Source organism: Natator depressus, chromosome 10 (assembly GCF_965152275.1).
Source record: "Natator depressus isolate rNatDep1 chromosome 10, rNatDep2.hap1, whole genome shotgun sequence".
NCBI lineage: Eukaryota > Metazoa > Chordata > Testudines > Cheloniidae > Natator > Natator depressus.
The window spans coordinates 42,053,801-42,074,082 of NC_134243.1; the positions used below are offsets into that span (position 1 = coordinate 42,053,801).

General features: G+C 46.6%; 1 protein-coding gene across 3 annotated transcripts in view; it reads right to left on the reverse strand.

Annotated features, from left to right (window-relative positions):
• The window catches only part of BBS4 (Bardet-Biedl syndrome 4), a 102,810-nt gene that overhangs the window by 8,751 nt on the left and 73,777 nt on the right, over nucleotides 1–20,282 (reverse strand). For all 3 annotated transcript variants that reach the window (XM_074965878.1, XM_074965879.1, XM_074965880.1), the window contains 9 exons: nucleotides 19,784–19,837; nucleotides 14,945–15,072; nucleotides 13,356–13,410; nucleotides 11,879–11,947; nucleotides 10,528–10,680; nucleotides 10,205–10,376; nucleotides 8,899–8,968; nucleotides 3,929–4,070; nucleotides 2,633–2,843 (listed from right to left, as the gene is read on the reverse strand). In XM_074965878.1, the coding sequence (XP_074821979.1) occupies nucleotides 2,633–2,843; nucleotides 3,929–4,070; nucleotides 8,899–8,968; nucleotides 10,205–10,376; nucleotides 10,528–10,680; nucleotides 11,879–11,947; nucleotides 13,356–13,410; nucleotides 14,945–15,072; nucleotides 19,784–19,837 (1,054 nt within the window). The remainder of the gene's footprint in view (nucleotides 1–2,632; nucleotides 2,844–3,928; nucleotides 4,071–8,898; nucleotides 8,969–10,204; nucleotides 10,377–10,527; nucleotides 10,681–11,878; nucleotides 11,948–13,355; nucleotides 13,411–14,944; nucleotides 15,073–19,783; nucleotides 19,838–20,282) is intronic.

Sequence of the window (20,282 nt, forward strand, 5' to 3'; positions counted from 1 at the left end):
CAGTAGCCTCTGATTGTTCTTCCCTGCTTCTTTTTGTTCCTTCATACTTTTCCCACAAAATCTTTCTTTTAAAGACTCCGAAAGGGAGGAGTGGGTGGAATACCCCAGCCCAGCCCCACATTATTGTGTCCACCAGTTAGGCCTAGTATCCAGCACATCAGTTGTGGTTCATTAATTTCCGGCTCTGCATCTTCTGTTCTTAACAAGCACCCTTTCAACAGTAAGCGGGGAAGGAGCTGTACGGGGAGCGGGGGCAAGGTGGTGCTGGCTTAGAGCGGGTTTGGGAGGCATGGGGGGAGTGGGAAAGGCCAGAGGCAATGTATGGAGTGGTCACGTGCCCCCGCAACCTTTCACTTGTGCTCAAATGTTACATGTCACCTCTTGTGCGTTCTCTTCCTTCTTCACATTATTTCTTCTCTTTCCTATTCCTCTCCTTTTCCCTTCTGTCTAATAAGAGTTTGGCCTAGCTGGCCAAGACTGCATATTTTGCAACACTGCTGTGAGCCTGTGCCCAGAGAGGCAATGAAAAGCAATGCCCTGAACAGCCCGAGGCTGGTACAAGTTTGCCAGGTATCAGAGTGTCTGATGGGACCGTGTGCTGGGCCTGTGTTTTTCCAGCAGTGAGTTTGCAAGTGAAAGTCAACACCAGAGACAGAAGTTGCATTTTTATCTTTGCTGTTCTTTTCTGTCTCCTTTTGTCTATGTTTGTCCTGTTTTGTCTTCTTAGGAAACGGGGTTGGACTTTAGCAACAGCAGCAGCTGCAGCCCAGCTCAACTAACTTCTCTTTTCTCCCCAAAAGACAGTTAGTACCATGTTGATAACTCTTCTAAAAATGCTCTCCAGATAAAGGGAAAGGGCTGTTGTTAAAGTGAAAGCCTTGCTTAATGCTTTACATTTCAAAGGCTTTAACTGTTTTTCCTTCTTTTTCTGTATCTTTACTGAAAGGTTACAAAGCCATTTAACGGTGTGTTTGCCATGGTACTGGGCAGGCTGAGGTCTCTGTGTGTCAAACACTGAACCGTGTTTAACGCTGTTTCATGTTGGACAGTTTCAGAGTCATGTTCACACCTTTGACTCTTTGGGACCAGTGACCAGGTAGACCCTGAGGCCCCCTGCTGGAGGCCTTGTGGCCCTGTCCCCCAGAAAAGAGCAACAGAAAGGTCCTCCAAGCTGCCTAGAGTGGCAGCGGGCTGGATAGATCAGTCTGCTGACAGGGACTGGGGGAGTGAGGAAGGAGTACCTTCTGGCTGGCTGCTGGGATTCAACTAATATGGGCCACGGGGAAGTGGCCCAGGGAAATAGAGCAGCAATTACTAAAGAGATGCAGCATGGGGCTGCTATACTTAACATGTTCCCTCGGTTGGGACCTGGATGGTGGGTGGGACTGGGTTCCCCCCACCAGCCACTGAGGGAAGTGGCTACACCATAAGGAAGGGAATTAGAACTGTGGCACCCCAGGGAAGGGAGCTGCACTGCGACTGACTCAGCAGGGAGCTGTGGTCAGTGAACTGAGCCCAAGAGGGGTGGCTCAGCAGGAAGCTGGGGTCACTGAGGACTCAAGTAGGGGCAAGAAGTCCCCAGGGAAGAAGCCCTTGGGGCATTGCTCAGTTCCAGAGTAGGAACCTTGCAACCTAGCCGGACCAAGCGAGGGTACCGTGATGAGCCCTGCTGGACTGGTTAATGACTGAGCCCAGGAAGGGCCGCAGAGGACACACCAACTGAGGGTAGCACAATGGGCCCTGCTGGACTGTTTTAGAAGACTAATCCCAGGGAGGGCTGCAGGACACTGGGGATTGTGTACCCTGGAAGGGGTTTTGTTGCACACATGGACAGTGTGAGACTCGGCCAGAGGAGCACAGCAGCCAACAGGGGGCACTGTGAGCAGAAGAAATTGAGAACACTGCAGGCACACACACACTCGAGCAGGGGTGCTTGTGAGAGGCGAGTGTACGCTATTTCAGGACCAACTGTTCCATCCACATTAACATAACACGCCCCAACAGCTTCAACAAGGAGTAGCCTGGCTCGCTGTTGCCTGATGATGATTTTATTCTATTTTCTATCTGCAGTAGGATGGAACTCACTAAAAGGGAGGGGTCTGGCTGCTGCTAGTGTCACCTGGAACAGCCCAGTGTTTGTTTTGTGAATGAGAGGATGGCCCTCCTCCTTCTTCTCCCCTCTACCAGGAGCCTGCCTCTCTCTTCTGCCCCCTCCAATCTCAGCCATCTGTTTTCTAATGAATGAAGACAAGGGATCCCACTGTTGACACCACCTCCTTCCCAGAGCCAAGGGAGGAAACTGATCTCATGGTAACACACTGGCCAGCATGGCTGGGGCAGGAAGAGAAACGCTTAGATTTCAGCAACCTTATGGGAGCACTACACTATAACGCAGTGCTCGTACTCCATAGGAAGAACACTTTTGTTCCACACACACTTAACTCATGGAGTTGGTCTTGTCACATGCTAAGTTCTTGTGCCTATATGTGCCACCATGTAAGTGTCTTGCTAAATATACTCCATAATCCAGGGTACAGGGAGTGGGACAGATGTGCCCACTTGGCAGTGAATTCTTCCTCTAATCCCAACACCCTCTCCTCTCATGCCATACAGAGATGCAAAAGAGACCTACCTGTAGAAAGCTGCATAGTCTTCCCATACCCAGCTGCTGAAGACATGGCCTGACCCAGGGCTTGGTTAGAGCCCAGAGGTTGCTGAGTGCTGGAGGGTTTGCTAGATGTAGCGGCTCGCTGCTTTGATTTGGAATCTCTGACAGGTTTAGTCCAGACTAGACTCTCCCCTGCCTGAAGGGCAGCTCCCAACTTCTGGGCCACATCCACCATCTTCTCGTGCAACAGAAAGAAAGAGAGGAGAAAATCACCACCAGGAATACTTTCGGCAGGAGCCAGGGCAGCAGCGCCTGTCCAAGCAGGGACCACTATGCCTCAGCTTCCATCTGTGGGTTTTAGCAGCAGCTTCACCCTAGAGCTGAGCTTACAGCAAGGGCCGTGGTCAGCTCGAAGGGAACATGACACACAGTGTAAGGGTTTCCCAACAGGAGATGGCAACTCACAGTGGCCTCCACTCTGATGGTGGGCACAGGAGTCAATGATGCCCCTCGCTGAAGGTGCACAGCCTGCCTTTCTTGAAAAAGAATGCACTACACCACAGCTCTACACTCAGCCCTGAGAAACCTGGGTGAGGAGGAGCCGATTGTGAAGTTTTCAGATGAAGTCACTGACCTCTTCCCCAAATCTCACAAACTCAGAGGATGGGAGCTGGAAGTAGACACTGCATTTTGTTTCTTACCAGGAGCTACGAGCTCAGAGTCCAGTGTCACAATACATTGCAGAGTTACACATAACTGGCGAGCGCAGCCACAGTGCTGTAGTGAAGCACAGCTCTGATAATCTATTTGTTTCAGAAAGAATCCTGACTTTTTGTTCATAGATTGAAAAGCTTATTTTAATAGCAGAGATGAAGCAAGTAGCTTTCACTGGGTACCTGGTCCAGCTAGGTGTGTCTAGATAACTGATCCAGTCTCTATTAACTGGACTCAGGTCCCAGAAGGTATAGGGACGCTCCTGCTCACTGGATGCCACTCAGGGCTTGTTTACGTGGTGGGTTAACATGCTGTACGGAGGCATGGTTTCTGAAGAGCACTGAAAGGTTCACATTAATTGGGCCATGCAGACCCTCCTGAGGCACAGTGAAGGTTCCCTAACGGTTCTGACCCAGCTAGGGTGCACTCCAGAACCTTTAGGGACCCTTCAGTGTGCCCCAGGAGGGTCTACACAGACCAATTAATGTGCCACACATCAGTGCACTCCATCCTCATACAGCACATTACTCCACCAGGCGGACAAGTCCTCTTACAGCACGGGATCACCAGCTACTTGCTTCCAGCTGGCTGTTCTTATTAACATACTTCAGGGTCAAAGTCGAGAGCGCTGTTCTCCTTCAGGGAGTTGACCTTCTTCTCCATCTCGTGGTATTGGCATAGTGCTCCCTTCTTATCCCCTTGGTTGTAGAGCAGCACAGCATAGTTCAGATTGACCAGGGGATTGCACCTGCAGCAAACAGCCCAAAGGATCAATTACATACATTGCCAAGAGTAACATTCTTAAATCTCAGGTGAGAACTGATTCTGATACTAGCACTGTGCCGAGTTGGCTACACCCAGCAAAGCTGGAGATCCCACGCTACCAAACAGCCTCCAGGTACTCTGCATATAACCATGGCAACCTTCCTGGGAAGCAAGTGCTCAAAGCCATGCAGTGAGATTGCTCTAGTGTTACTGTCAAGGTTGTTCAGCTGTTCCTAGTTGAAGCCCCTGGTTTCCGCTGTTCCTAACCTTTCAGGCTGACATGCTCCATGCTTGATCTCTCCTGGAAAGCAAGTTGTTTTTGAAAGACCGAGCACATTTGGTTCAGCAATACTGAAGTAGGAAAAACAATACACTTTCCCCACCCACAAAAAAATTGTGCAACATTTGGGACCAGCTCAACAGGCCAAACAGCTGGGGCGGTCACTTACAGTGGAGTGCAGGAATGGCCCCAATGAGATGCCATGCATGAGTGTGTTTTGGCTAAGAGGGGGTTTGCTGTAGAGCTGCTAGAGAACACCAGGGCAGGGTGAGCTTCTGTGCTTCTTGGCAGGTGTGTAGCTATGGAAGCAGCTGGGGAAGCCTGGCTGACAGGGGAGCCATGAACACAAACTGGGTTTGTGTGCACAGTTGTATACAACTTGCTCTAAAATGGCAGCAGGCACCCACCAGTTTGGTGGGGAAATTTGTGCTCAGTGAACTTTGTGTACAGAGCGAGTGAAGTATTCCATGTAAACCTGGTTTCAATGTTAATGGCTCCTCCGACTGCTTAGCCTCCTGCTAAAGTCCCTCTCGCCAACCTAAACCTGGTTGGCCAAGTGTTTGTGTGTCCAGATCTGCAGCTGGAGTAAGTGCCTGTAAGTGGCACTTGGAGCTGCACCGTGCGGCACCTCTGCACAAATCTCCTCCGTCTCCCATCCCCTGCCCCTGGGGGAGCTGGGTGAATTGGCAGCTGTGAAGTCAGTCTGCTTGTCAACAGGGGGAGGTAGAAAGCATCCTATGGACCCCTTGTCTGAGCACCCACAAATCTTAACGTGCACAGTGGTTCAGTGGTGGGCGGGTCTTTACACTGTGCTGGGAGAGCCCTACTCTGATCTATATAAGGCTTCTGCCGCTCTGAAGATCTGCAGGAGAAGGGCTCTCTCCTCACAACTGTGGGACAAGACAAGCTGGTGGCGTGAAGCCGCACGGTTCCAGGTTCTGGAATTGACACATGCCACTGACAGTGTCTGACAAGCCAGCAGAGTCTCAGGATGCTGCAGAACAAAGCTCTCTCATCCCTTTTCCCCATCTTCCTTCCCTTCTACCCAAAAAGTTGAAGTTCCATGCAAGGACTATGTTAAGAATGTGGCATTCCCCGATGTTGGAGTGCTGTGCTGTGTGGTCCTACCACTCTCTGGATGCAATGCTGAGTGTTTATTTCAGAAATGCAGTTTGGCTTCCAGAATTCTCATTTTCCAAAGCTTCCAGGCTCTTAGGTAATGCACAGAAACCCCATGCAGTAGCTTTCCCTCTGGCAGTCCCTGCAGTGCTCTGACAGTGCCAGTTGTGTGGGCAAGCTAAATGAGCAAGACAGTTGACTTCCTCTGCTCTCCGTTGGTGTATGGACATCAGTGGCCGGGTCCCCTTTCTTCCTTGAATAGACAACATGGCTTACATTCTAACTGAGATTCCCACATTTTGCCTGAGGGCTGCACTGACAACTCACTAGGAGTCTGAACACGGCACTGTCTTTGTAGAAAACTGAGTAAAGTGTGTCTGCCTCCTCTTGGATACAAACAGGTGATCCACTGAGACAACAGGTCCCAGCAGGCAATGCTCTGTCTTGATCCAAGTGGTCTGGTGCTTGCAGTTCATTCTGACTTGCAGGCTGAGAGGTAGAGGGCCATGGGCTGTATTTGGCCAGGCCTTCTTTAGAATCAGAATCACCTACCAAGGGGAGGAACACTAATAAGCGAGTGGATTAGAGGCACAATTTATAGTTGTACTTCTCCTCCAGGGAGGATGACCTTGCATGTAAGAGCAAGGATGAACCATCTGCACCTATTGCAACAGATGCAGAGCAAGTGCGCAGTGCTTCTGAACACTGATCAATAAAGTCATGTGAGGAAGCTGGCACCCATTCCTGGTGTAAAAAGAGGCTGTTGGTGCCGGCCAAGGACCAGTACCTTTACTCTCTTCTACAAGACAGAGGCCGCGCTCTTTGTGAAAGGTTCAAGTGCTGGAGACCGAAGCTTTGAAGATTGTCTGATAAGCAGCAAATCAGACTGTGTGCTGACCATGACCAGTGTTCCCTCTAATTTTTCCCACCCATGTGCAGAATAAATTTTGTTATGTGCACCAACATCACCTTCCTATTGGTGCGCATAACAAAATTCATGTGGTGGGGTGGGGCCGAGGGTTTTGGAGTGTTGGAGGAGGCTCATGGCTGGGGCAGATGGTTGGGGTGGGGGTATGGGTTGGGGTGTGTGAAGGCTCTGGCTGGGGGTGCGGGCTCTGGGGTGTAGCCGGGGATGAGGAGCTCTCGGCTGGGGCACAGGTGTGGGGCTGAGCATCTGACTGGGGGTGTAGACTCTGAGGTGGGTCTGGGGATGAGATGTTTGGGGGTGCACTAGGGCTCCCCAGAGCTACAGTGGAGAAAGAGGACTCCCCTCAGCTCTCTCTCCTTGCAGCAGCACCTGGGATGGCGGGGAGAGGTGCCTCTCCCCCGGCCACGGCAGGTCTGGGCTTGCTCAGGGCTGGGGGAGGGGCACGTCTCCTGGCCGCGGCAGGTCCAGGGCCAGGCTGGGTCGGGGCTGAGGCGCCTGTCCCCCAGCTGCAGAAGGTCCAGGGCTGGGCTGGGTAGGGGAAGGAGGAGGGGCGCCGCGGCAGGGCCAGGGCTTGGGGAGAGGCATCTCTCCCTGACGCAGCCCTGAGCGCCAGCACATCACTTAATAGGCAGCTGCGCGTCCGCGCAGCTTAGAGGGAACGTAGGCCATGACTATGGGTCATGGGTAAGCAATGTGACAATGCTGTAGCGAAGGAGACTGTTAAAAAGGTGATCTGATTGCGTTTAGGACCTAACTTATTAATTTCCTTTAACACAGAAACTATTTCTAAAGCACTGATCCCACATCTAAAAACCTCACTGCCTCTGTCAGAGCCCAGGAAATAGATACACCCTGGAGAACAACCGTTATGCAAAAAACACTGGGGTGGGGGTAGGCAAGAGCTGATTTAGAAGAGCTGTCCCCAAAGAGCAGAGAAGGAAGTGGACAGGTAGGACAATCATTAACTAAGGAAGCAATGGGAGAAAGGAGACCCGTATATTAGCCATTGCCAGAAAGAGGAGACCTCTTTTATAAAGACACCCACAAGGTCCTTTTCTTTCCAGACTTCAGTCTGGCACCCAGAGGAAATATCACACTGCTGCTGCTGCTGCTATAAAAATTATTTATGGAGATGGAAACAGAAACTGTAGTCATCTCCCCAGCCAAACTGTGTGAGATATGCCAGAAGAGAATACCCATGGGAATGGGATAACTGGAGAAAGTACAAGGGATGTCAACTGAACAAACCACAGAGATCCAAGGTTTAAACAGCCTGAGTTTGCCTCCCAGCAATCAATGGCCGTTGACTTGAATGTCAGCTTTGATGCGGTTTTGTTTTTCTGCTAATTCTACATGGCTGCGGCATCATGAGAGTGCCAGGTAGTTAGGCAGCATTTGTAAAGCTGAATTCTAATTCATGCGCTTTGATCTACCCACAAAACACACTACCAAGCAGCCTGAATGCGCTCCTTAACTCATCTGATTCCCCTGACAAATCACAGAGGGCTTAGATTCTGAAAGCTAGGAGAAAGAAAAAAGGACTTGGTGGGCAGTGAATTTGGTGTGAATGCTTGTTTCATACATGCAGCATGCTCCCTTATTGTAGGGGTGTTCACAAGTTACCAATGACATGTTATTGGCAAAGGTGCAGTTCTACTCTGAAAAGCAACTCAGTAAAAAGAGCACAGTGGGGAACTGTGTATCTTGTCTCTCAATAACTCCTGTCTAAACGTGCTCAGTTTATGAGCTTTCAAACAGTCTGGGGTTCCCTAAGTCAGCCTGAGATTTTCCTCCCTACACCTTTTCACAAGTAACATTATGCAGGCCCCATTTCTTCAACGAGATTGCATGGTTGTAGTGGAAACTGAGGGCAGGATTTGTCCACATGATTTGACCACAGTTAACAATTCTGCTGATGCATGAGTGGGAAGAGACTCCAGCTCTCTCTCCCAGTGCTGTGTAGGGCTAACAGGAGTAAGAACTTTGCTACTAAAGCGAGCAGGTCAACTCTCAATACATATGTGCTGAGTGAGGGGCTGTTTCCACGGTCACTTTGCAAAGCACAACTGCACTAAAATATCAAACGTGTTTAAAAACCTGCTGTTCTTTTTATAGGCTTTGGAACTTCCATCATTTCTAAGGCTCCACAGAGGAAAACTACCCGTCACCACTGCCATCCGGCTGTGGAGAGAAGAGACTAAAAGACTGGTGCTGTGTGGTTCACCTTGTGGCCATTACAGATTAAATGTTTACCATTAGTGAAGGCTCTCGTTATAGCCCTATTATCAGTATTATCATAATGTCTAGAAGCCCAAACCAAGATCAGGGCTCCATTGCACTAGGTGCTGTACGTAGACCTAATGAGAAATGGCCCCTGCCCTGAAGAACTTACAATCGAAAGAGACCAGAGGGACAAAAAGGGAAACAGATGAGCAGTGGGGGGGGAAGCGGCTTGCCCAAACGACCATCAGGATTAAGACTTACTGGTCCAGTGCTACTGCTTGCTCATAGGATCGTTTTGCATTCTCAACATCTTCGAGGTTTGTCAGAGCCACTGTCCAAAGAAACACAGGAACACAAATAAGCTCGCTAGCAATGCAAAACCTCCAATTCACTCCTCTGAAATAGATTTTTCTGCTTTCCCAGGCATAGAGCCTATTTGCAAAGGATAGTTCTGAATGTCAATGCTTTATTCCACTGCTCTTGGAGCCCCTACATCAGAATCAGGAACAGCAATGACACCTTCACAGGAACTGATTTTAAACTGTTTAGCTAGCATGGGACAAACATTCTTGAGTTAGAAGGTTCCTCTTAAACCTGTCAATCAAGATTTTTGTAGCCAGCTATGCCCACTCCACAGCATGCCTTGCTTGTATGCAGAAATCAACACCACTATGAACACTTCCCACACCCAGCCAACTGCAGTAAAGAAAGTAAATGGTGAATTCTCTGTAACTTGAAGTCTTTAAACTATGATTTGAGGACTTCAGTAACTCAGTCAGAGGACATGGATCTATTTCAGGAGTGTGGGGGGAGGGGTTTGAGGTTCTGTGGCCTGCAATGTGCAGGAGGTCAGACTAGATGATCACAATGGTTCCTTCTGATCTTAAAGTGTATGAGACCAGAAGTTGAGTCCCAGTCCCAGAAAGAAGAGAGACATTAGCGATCTGTCTGGATTTTAGGCATCCTGCAATTAAGGTACCTGCTCAAAGTCAGGGCTTCTATGCAGGTTACCTAGGTCGTTTAATCTCCCAGTGCCTCTGCCAGAGCAGGGAGGAGAACAAGGTGAATCCCCCTCTTGAATGTACACAATCCCCTTACCACTGGAGTTGCAATGCCTAGTTTCTAGTTTTTCTAACCTTGGATTTAGTGCTGGTGAGGAGTGCCAGACTGAGGATACCACAGAAACCCCAGTGCTCTAACCACAGAAGTCATTGCATGAGCAGCACCAGTGCAAGCTTCTCTGCATCACCCCACAATGGTCCTCCCATAAAAGCTGGACCAGCCATGGTGGTTTGGAGGACGTAGTCACTAGTCTATAGCAAGAACTGTATTTCAGTGAGTGAGAAGGCGTTGACTTTTGGTCACTGAAGATCTGATTTCAAACCAGTCCATGACCAGCTGGTGAAAAGCTTCTGAATACCAGAATGCTGAGTTATCCAGTCTCAGATAACAACTTGCACCACCTCTTGCTTTCCCACCTTAAAATCTGATATTTCCCAAAGATGATATTCATGCAGCTCTGTGGGGTAGGAGGAAGGGGAGAGGGCAGGAGGGAAGGGTCATTTACCTGCCAGGAGCATGTAGAGATCTCCCATCCGGGGCTGGAAATTGACAGCGGCGCTGAGAAAGTGGAAAGCAGATGCATACTGCTGCATTGTCAGGTGGACTAGCCCCAAATTGTACAGAATCTTCCAGTCAAAGGGAGCTAAGTAGTTGGCTCGCTTCAGGCAACTGATAGCCTGCAAAGAGGAACAACACTGCTAGTAACATGCCCTGAGTGGACAAGACTTTCTCCAGTCTCCGCCACAGAGGGAGGATCCTTGTTTTATATTTGTTCTTACACAAATCAAATTAAATATAGATGGAAATGGAAGGGAACCAGGCACTTACTGCCACGTATTTCTTCTTGCCGAAGAAGCACATTCCAATGTTGTTCCATAATGGGGAGCTTTCAGGCATGGTGTAGGCTACTACCCTGTACTTGGTGAGGGCTACATCAAAATCTCCGTGAGTCTGCATCATACTGCCAGCTGCCAAGATAGCCTTCAAAAGAGCTTGACAGTGAGTGGTTGAGGCACTGGGCTTCCCCAAACATGGTGAGGAGAAAATGCTACAAAGTTATTAAACTAAAAACAAGACCAATGGTCTGAGTGGAGATTCTCTTTGGGGAACTCTCTGCTAGAGGCTTCCAAAGTGAGAACAACTGGGAAATCTACATCCTGGCTGGGAGAGGGCAGGGCATTGGGAAAGGGTCTCATGCTTTCCACATCCTCTTTCCTGATCAAGGTGGCTAATAAACGTTGCATCCTGACTAGCTAATTCTCTTTCAGTGATTCACAATAAAAGCTTCCAGAATTCTGGGTTCTGAAAAGGTCCAGATACTAATCATTTCTTTCATATGACAAACTGGAACAGAAACCTTCCCAGGGCAACTTAAGGGGAGATGAAAACATTCCTTAACTCCAAGGCATGTACTGCAAACCCTGGACAGTTCACACTACTGGATGAGGGTGACACTGCAAACTACTGAACATATGTGATTAAAAAGAAAATCAAAGATACTGCACCAAAATTAACTTAGTTTAAACTAAACTACATTTGTCCAATAAATTATCTGTAATACTTCACAGTGAGCTAGCGTAGAGTCTGGAAAAGTAATGTAGTCTTCATCATAATAATACTTGGTTTGTATTTATTCATTGCTTTTCCATCCATAGATCTCAAAATGATTTACATTATCCCCATTATTCAGATCTCATCCTCAACTAGCTAGACCAAAGTTACCCTCCATTATAGCTGGGAGAGAGACCATGTATGAATTACGATCTTTGCAGACTAGCAAAGGAGTGATGTTCCACCACACCATCCTTATTCACTTGTGTCTGTGCTCTGCTCCAGAAAGTCGCAGAGGTATACTGAATTCCCAGGAATGTGGTGCACAGCTCTCGTGATGAATTGCAACAGTTTGAAGTAATAAGTTAGAGAAAAGTAATTTCCATTTGTTAAAAATTCTTCTATGGAAAATATATGAAACTTTCCATTAAAAGCAAACAGGCCCCATAGATAATATCCTCTATCCCCATCAGATGGAGGTCACAGAAATGCATTTTGGAACAAGCTTTTTAGGAGCATGGCCTCCTTTTCAGCCCATGCTCTGGTACTGGGGATATTTTACACAAGAATTAGTTTTTACAGGCCTAATGTCATCACTAAATTGGCTAGTATATATTTCTCATGGTACCTTATAATTGGTGGGATCATATGTAAGTGCATTTCCAAGATGTTCAAATGCCTTCTGATAAACCCCAAGCTGGGAAAAAACAAAGGAGTGTCAGAAATGCAGGCCCAGAAGGGTTAAATGTGCAGATAACAAACAGTGCTTTTGGTTATCACTTAAAGTAAGGAATTCATAAGAGTTAGCTTTATTCTGTTGCAGTTACACTCTCACATGTGCAGTGTTTTTACTTCACAATCCACAACCAGGTGGAACAAAATGGATTCCTCTGATAACAGAGGGAACACAACTCAACCCGACGCAGACTCTCTAGCCCAGAAACTAGATTTCTATATAGTTTGTGTTGGGGAATAAGAACTATCTGGAGAGTTTTTTCTACAAAGGAGCAGGGACTGACTTCCTGAGCACCATAAGCCACAGCACAGATTCCCTGACCACTTTTCCTCCCTCCCCATGCCCTCCACAGCACCCTTCCCTGGACAGAAATGCCCCAAAGTCTATCTGCTTAGACTGCCCTCAACAACTGAAGTAAATGGGACTTGAGAGTGCTCAGCAGCATTGCAGGCCCATACAGAAGTGAGGCTAACCCTGATCACATGCTTAAGTCCCACTGGCTTCAATGGAGATACTCAGGAATTACACTGGTATAATTAAGATATAAATTCAACCCATGGTGTCTCATGTTGGTCCATGAATTTATTCAAACTCCATTACCTTCCCCCTCCCCCACAACTGCACCAGTGCCTATTAACAGAAGGCGTCTAACCCCTGCTGTGACTCATGAAGACAATCAAGACTGGCAAGGTATTTGGAATGAATTTTGGAGTCCAGGGATGTGATACACCACAAACAAGTGAAGTCACAGTGTGGACAGTTGTGCAAGTTTCTGCCCATGCTACTCTGCCCAGGCACCATACTTTGCTCTGCCTCTCCTGCTCCCTCCACAGCTCTACTGATGTCCTTCAGTCTTGGCCTGCAGCCCCCTTCAGCAAAGGATGACAGCTGTACCAAATACTGCAATGAGGAGGTAATTTGGGAGACAGATGATCTTTTGCTCATGACCCAAGTCCCTAATGATAAATGTGCCTGTGTTATTTAAATCAATTCCAATTTTCTCCAAGGTGCATTAGTGTTAAACAATTTCATGGCTGTTTTTCTAAGAGAATAACTCACTAAGCTCCTTCCCCAGAAACAAGGTAATGACTAGTCATGTTTTACTGTACTTGGAAGAGTGAGTAACACAATTAGGGCAATAGCCAAATAGAATTCCTGCTCTGGCTCAGAACCAGGAAATCAAGTTACTTCCCTTCAGGAGCCAAATGAGAAAAGAAGAGACAGAGGAGCAAGCTCCATCTTGTCTGATGTGCCCTTTTGAGAAATATGTCAAACTCACATGGAGATGAATAGAAATTTACTCCATATGCAACTGCCAAGCCATTTAAAATATAATTAGGTCCACATAGTAGCCAGCAGTGTTTCGTACCTGCAAATAGAGTAAACCCAGGGTCGTAAGGAGCTCTGTGTTTTCTGGAGAAAACCTGAAATACAAAACCCAAAGTTTTACAATTCTTGGCAGTACTAATACAAGGTGAAGTATGGAACCCCTGAGACTCCACTCAATGTAAGAAATATCCCTGTTACTACTGCTAATATAACCAACTAATAATATCACCTTCACCACCACATGTTATATCTGAGCACCTCAAAATGTTTTACAAAAATTAATCACTCCTCATGCCCCTCTGGAAAGCAGGTAATATTTTATGTGGGTAACCTGAAGTGCAGGAGGTTAAATGACTTGCTTAAGACCTCAAAGTCACTGTCAGAGCTGGAAACAGATCTGTTTTAACCACAAGGTCACCTTTCCCAAGGCAGAATGCAGGTGATAGCTTTGTGGTTGATGGGTAACATACACTACCTCATTCAGCTGAACTGAGAACAAGACAGACTCACCCCAAATGGACACTTACAATGAATGTGTCATGTATTTTCAATTGCAGTTTGTGATTCCCAAGCCTTCATCTCTAACTCTACCTCATGTACAGTTTTGTAGGCTCTTTAAAAAGCCTCCACATTTTCAAGGCCTTTCAAGCAAATAATAAATAATGAGCAGCAAAGAGAGAAAAAGCAGATTGGGGACACCACATACTAATGAACTAGCTGCTTATACAGAGAGTTAGGTTCCACACCCCAGTTTGGAAGGTGCATTGTGCTAACACCTAGAGGTCTCAACCAGGTTGAAATCCCGTTGTACAAAGTGCTGTACAAGGATAAAGCAAGGACTGTCCCTTCCTCAAAGTTTGGAATCTACAACAGGCAAGGCATATTAGGTTGTAACGTCTTTTGTTCTTTGTTTGGTTATGATAATACAAATAATAAATTACACCACCGCTGACGGGGATGAGAAACAGGAGAGGATGGGGTAACAAAACTAATAGGATGCTTTAGCTCAGACTAGCTGTATGCACAGTTCCAATGGGCAGCAGTAACTGCCAGTTTTCTTTCCTGGACATCTGTCCACTATGCAAAACCACTGCTAATTTAGCTGGTGTGGGACAATGCAGATCAGGATTGAGGGACTGGGCTGGAAAACTTACAGCACCAGCCTGGCTCTAGCCAGGCTATTAGATCCTCACTTTCATGCACCAAAAATTCACCCAGTGAAGTATATAACAATCCAGTAAGTTCAAAATGGCTGTTGATTGCTCACTGCTCTTGCCAACAGTAAAGCTGTGACAGTCGTGAGCAGCAATCATTCAGCTCTGTGTTTCAGGCTTTAGCACATGAATCATGGGACTGGAGAAGTGGATTTTGTATACATTTGCTCCCAGCACCTCCATTCATTTCTTGGCAAGGGCTCCACTCTTCTCTTGGCAAGGGCTTCAAAGAGGTACCTCTATCCCTGACACATTGTCAGCTGGAGTAAGAGTACTGCAGCCAAGATCAGAGATGGTCACACAGCTGGGAAATTCCAGATCTGCGCAGGAGCATTGTCATTTTAAAATCATCAGACACATTCCTGAATTCACCAATCAAAATTCTCCTAAAGAGGTGGGGGGATGAAATTCTTACTCCACTGCTTTCTTATAGACTTCGATGGCTTTGTCGGTCTCCCCTTGCAGCAGATGAATTTTTCCCAGCATCATGTATGTCAGATCATGCCTGTTGAGCTGCAAGGCATCGTTCAGCTGGTCTTTTGCCTACACACAAAACCACACACAGAACAGAGAGAGTAAAATCAATGTGGTTGCAGAGTTGACAGTGAAGCAATGACCCAAAAGCTGTCAGCTGTGAGAACCAACCCTCGTGTTACTACATGGAGGGAAAAGGGATCAAAGGCTCCAGCCAAGTTCGAAGAATCTTATTATAAAGGCCCAACCTATGAGGTGGTTGTTGAAATGAGCTCTGCAACAGGAGTCATGGGTTTTTAGGGAGAGCACTTCAAAGCTGAGCACTTCAAGTCAAAGCAAAACATATTGATCTGCCAAGAGAGATACAGAGGCCCATTTGTTCCTGTACAGTATCCGAGACCGGCTGCTAAGTTTGTTCCCTTAAAATATGCGTTTACAGCTCACTTCACTGCAAAATGCTCATGCTAGCAATGAGCCAGGATTGCCATGTAAATGCAGAAAGAATTCAACAGCTCTAGCCAGGCACACGTAAATCCCCTCCAATGGGGAACACTTCCAAACTCTTGTTACTGTAACATCTTCCTCTTCCTCCCAAGCTGAGCCAGTGGGAGGGCAATAAAAGTTTGCAGCTTTCTAGCACATGGCACATTAAAAGAAGAGATGCTGACAAGGTAAAAGACAGAAAAGGATTTGTGCAGTACTGGATATTCATTATCAGCAAATGTTAAACAGCCAGCCGTCTCCACAGGCTTCATTATATTTTATAGGTCCATGTGATGTTATGTAAAAAGTATGCACTCCCCAGAGGTAAGGCTGTCAGACTAATGGGACACTTTATAGGCTAACAGGTCCCAAATTTGAGATACCTTTTTCTTTCAAAAGTATTCTGATATACTTATATTTTCCCCATAAGCCAAATGAATGAAGGGACATCATCACAGATGGCAGGTCACAGATATGGACCTACCTTCTAAACATCTCGCTGTTGCTTTGCAATGATAGGGAAAGGAGTATGAGTAGAGCCCTGCAAATCTGTGGATGCGGATATCCACGGACCATATTTGCAGATCGTGGATCGGATGCAGATACAAATTTTGTATCCATGCAGGGCTCTAAGTATGAGCTCAATACAAAGACTGCAGTATTCTTAACAGAAGCAGTTTTAAAGGAGGCCTGACCTAACTACAACCTTGCTGTGATGCGGACTGTAACAGATACAGTGAGTCCACCACCCTGCTTGATGGTGCACTTAGATTGTGTAATTCAATACTGATTTTAAGACAAATACAGCTCCCACTTGAGGCAGCAGACAATATTTTCTCTCTGCCAGGGATTGATGAGTAAGGGAATTTTTACATTTTTAGAGGCAGGGAGTGGGAAGATCAAGTTGGGAACCAATCGTTCCCTTGAAATTCTGTGTTTTCCATCTAAAACAGACACCTCACAAAATCAACACCAGCAGCTCAGTTCTCATCAGGGGAAGCCATGCAGTAACACCTAAGTGAGTAGCATGAAATGACATATTTGGAGGGAGTGCAAGGGGATCAAGAGTCCAATTTCAAATTTCCTAGGTGTTCTTTTATTAGTTGCTAAGCCCCAAAAGCACTGCCAATGCATCCACCCCCATCCAGCCACTCCACAGCAGCAGGGCTGCTCTGTGACCTCTGCTCCAGGCTTCCTGTGGGAGTAGCTTCTGCACCACTAGCAAGCCTGCCATGGAGGCAGGGAAAAAGGTGAGCCCCTCCAGCTCAGCTGCTCTGCAGTGCACAGGACCCCTTGCTACCTCCAACATGGAATCTCCAAATCCTGCCCTCAGCCCTGTGCAGAGCCCTTTCTCAGCCCCTGAGAACTTCCCACCACTGAGCCCAGCTGCTTGGACCATATGCTGGGGCCAGGATTTGGGCCTTACACCATTTCCATCTTCAGGAAGGTACATCCCATAAGTTATAACCACCTCCATGAGGCTAGAAACTCATCTATACCTTTGTAAAAGGCTCCAAGACAGGAGGAGCATCCCCTGGTGTCAGAGCGTGGTTTGTTATCCAGCTAGACAGGCAAACTCTAGGGGTCATCTCAGAATGGCTAGAAGACTTCTTTGAAAAATGGAAATACTCTCTGGAAAATCCTAGTTCAGACAAGGCCTGTCAGATCCTGTCTAGACTAGAGTTCTTGGTCGCTTTGTAACCCAAATTCACTGGTTGCCAGTTTACTCAAGTTAATTCCCACAACTGCAATGGCAAATATAAACACCCCACATTGCTTTTAAACAGGAAATGAAGTTTATTCTATGGCTTAGCCTAGAGTGAGCCACCAACATTTGGGAAGATGTCCACATTTTCATTTATAGTCCTGTTGGTTAACTTGAGTGAAGTGTCAATCTTGAGTTACAGCATGACCAAGAAGTCTAGTTTAGACAGGGTCTGGGAGGCTTACACCATCCCCTTTTGGCCACCTCCAAACCTCACTTCACTCTGCACACTGCCAGGGGATACATCTGTTAGTTACGGACTCATTAGTGGCTGATTGGTAAAGGGCTGAATGCCAGAATTTTACTGATGTAGCTGCTCTTGTGAGTTTGTAAACAGAGAGCTCTGTTGGATTAACATAGGTGGAATAAATAGGCCCAAAGAATCAAAAGTGTTAACATGACCTTCAGAGTATGTCTATACTGCAATTAAACACCCTCCCCACTCGCAGGGTCCCAGAGCTCAGGCTTCAGCCCAAGCCTAAATGTCCACACTGCAATTTTACAGCTCCGCAGCCTGGGCCAGCTTGCATGGGCCAGCTGTGGGTGTTTAAATGCAGTATAAATATAGATTCATAGATATTTAGGTCAGAAGGGACCATTATGATCATCTAGTCTGGCCTCCTGCACAACGCAGGCCACAGAATTTCACCCACCACTCCTGCAAAAAACCTCTCACCTATGTCTGTGCTATTGAAGTCCTCAAATCGTGGTTTAAAGACTTCAAGGAGCAGATAATCCTCCAGCAAATGACCCGTGCCCCATGCTGCAGAGGAAGGCGAAAAACCTCCAGGGCCTCTTCCAATCTGCCCTGGAGGAAAATTCCTTCCCGACCCCAAATATGGCGATCAGCTAAACCCTGAGCATATGGGCAAGATTCATCAGCCAGATACTACAGAAAAATATACCCTAACTGTGCAACATTAAACGGTTTTAAACAAGGTTTGGAGTTTGGCATAGAGCCTGCTTAGTGCCACGGTAAACACACCATTAAAAATCCTTTGTAACCTTTCACTACAGGTACAAAGAGGAGAAAAAAACAGCTAAAGCATTAGAAATGAAAAGTATTAAGTGAAGCTTTCATTTTAACATCTCTTGTTCCCTTTCCCTTTAGCTGTAGAGAGTCTTTAGAAGAAAACTCTGCTTTGTTTGACAGTTGCCTAGATGGTATTAAAGATGGTAATAACTGTCCTTTGGGGGAAAAGACAAGTTTGTTGAGGTGGACTGGAGTTGTCATTAAAGTCTGATCTTGTTTCCTAGAAGGCAAAACAAGACAAACACATAGAAGGGGAAAGAAAAAAACAGCAAAGATAGGAAATACAATTTCTGTCTCTGGTGTTGACTCTCACTTACAACCTCACTGCTGGAAAAACGCAAGCCCAGCACACAGTCTTATCAGCCACTGAGAGAGTTGGCAAACTTGTACCAGCATCAGACTATTTAGGGCACTGCTTTTACCTGCCTCTTTGTGGTCACAGATTTACAGCAGTGTTGCAAAATATGCAGTTTTGGCCAGTTGAGCCAGACTCTTATATCAACATAAAGCAAAAGGAGAAAGATAGGAAAGAGAAGAAATATGGTGGGTCAGGAAAAGAACACACAAGAAAGGGTGTGGGGCAGATGAAGTCTCACATCCCAGGTAGAGATTTAGCCAAGCCGATGGAGGTGGCAGTGTCATCCGGCTCCCTCTTTCTGGCTCGGTCTGGTCAGGCCATCTCTCAGGATTAGGATGAAGAAAGTCTGGGGACCCCGGAGACAGTGGGGATGGCAGCCATGATAGTGAAGCTTGCTCCTTCCCTGTCTGTCAGTCAGCATTGTGGTAGCCACTCTGCTCATTTTCATCTCTCAAAGTCTCTTTTTGAGAAACCCAAAAGTTTAGCCCATTATTATTTTGTCCACCAATTAGGCCTAATTTCCGACAGACCTATTTTGGTTCACGGATTTCCAGTCCCACACTTCTCTTGTTTACTAGGCATGATCTCAACAATCCTTGAGGTATGTCAATAGGCCATTTTGTGTGGACTAATTCAGATTTGTTTCTCCATTTTGTACCTTTTCCCATCAACATTTATTGGTATTGTGACATTTTATAAAACTTTCACTCACTTCTTATAGTTGAGCTCCAATTAGGGTAAATTTGTAGACCTGATTATCACAACAGATCAAACATTTGAAACAGCTAAGAAACTAACCTGACTGTACGTGATCCCTTTATCAGTAAAACTACTGAAAAGAGAATCAGGTCTCTAGTGATGTCTTAAGGCTTGTCTATATGGTGGGATAATGTGCACTAGAGGGGTGTGAATTCTACAGCACGTGAATTCTGTTGCACACTATCTGGCCTGTGTAAACCCTGCTGGTGCTAAAACTTCCTTAATGTGAGAAGTTTTAGCGCACACCAGCAGGGTCTACATGGACTAGTTAGTGCACAACACGTTGGTACGCATTAGAATTCACACCCATCTGGTGCGCATTGCCACACCATGTAGACAGGCTCTCAGTGATTTGTTTGGACAAGACAAGAACTCGAGTTACCTTGTTGAAATGCTTCAGGTACATGTAGCACACGCCCAAGTTGTGGCAGATCTCCTACATATAAAGGAAAAAGCTGCATAAGGGTGAACTTGGCACTGGATAATCAGAAAGAGACTAGTAACAGTTATTGGTTTGGATGGGAACCTCCATGGACTTTGTAGTTCAGAGAACTCGCTACACTTGAACCATTTTGATAATCTATTTGGCTTTATCCTCAGCATAAAGAAGTGAGCATCCCAGGGGAGGTGACAGCAAGAGAGCAGTGAGGACAAAAGAGGGAAGGCCTGTGCAAAGGGATATATACTTGGCTGAGACTGCACTGGATTCCCAGTGGGGAGATATGAACCTATCACATGTGACCTCTATTATACCAAGAGGCGTTCTCAAAACATCCCTAGCCTATGATAAACCCCATGATTCAGGGGATGTGTGTGAAATTTTGGCCCAACTGGACACAATTGGAAAGTGGGCCTAGCTGACCAGAATACAGGTCCTATAC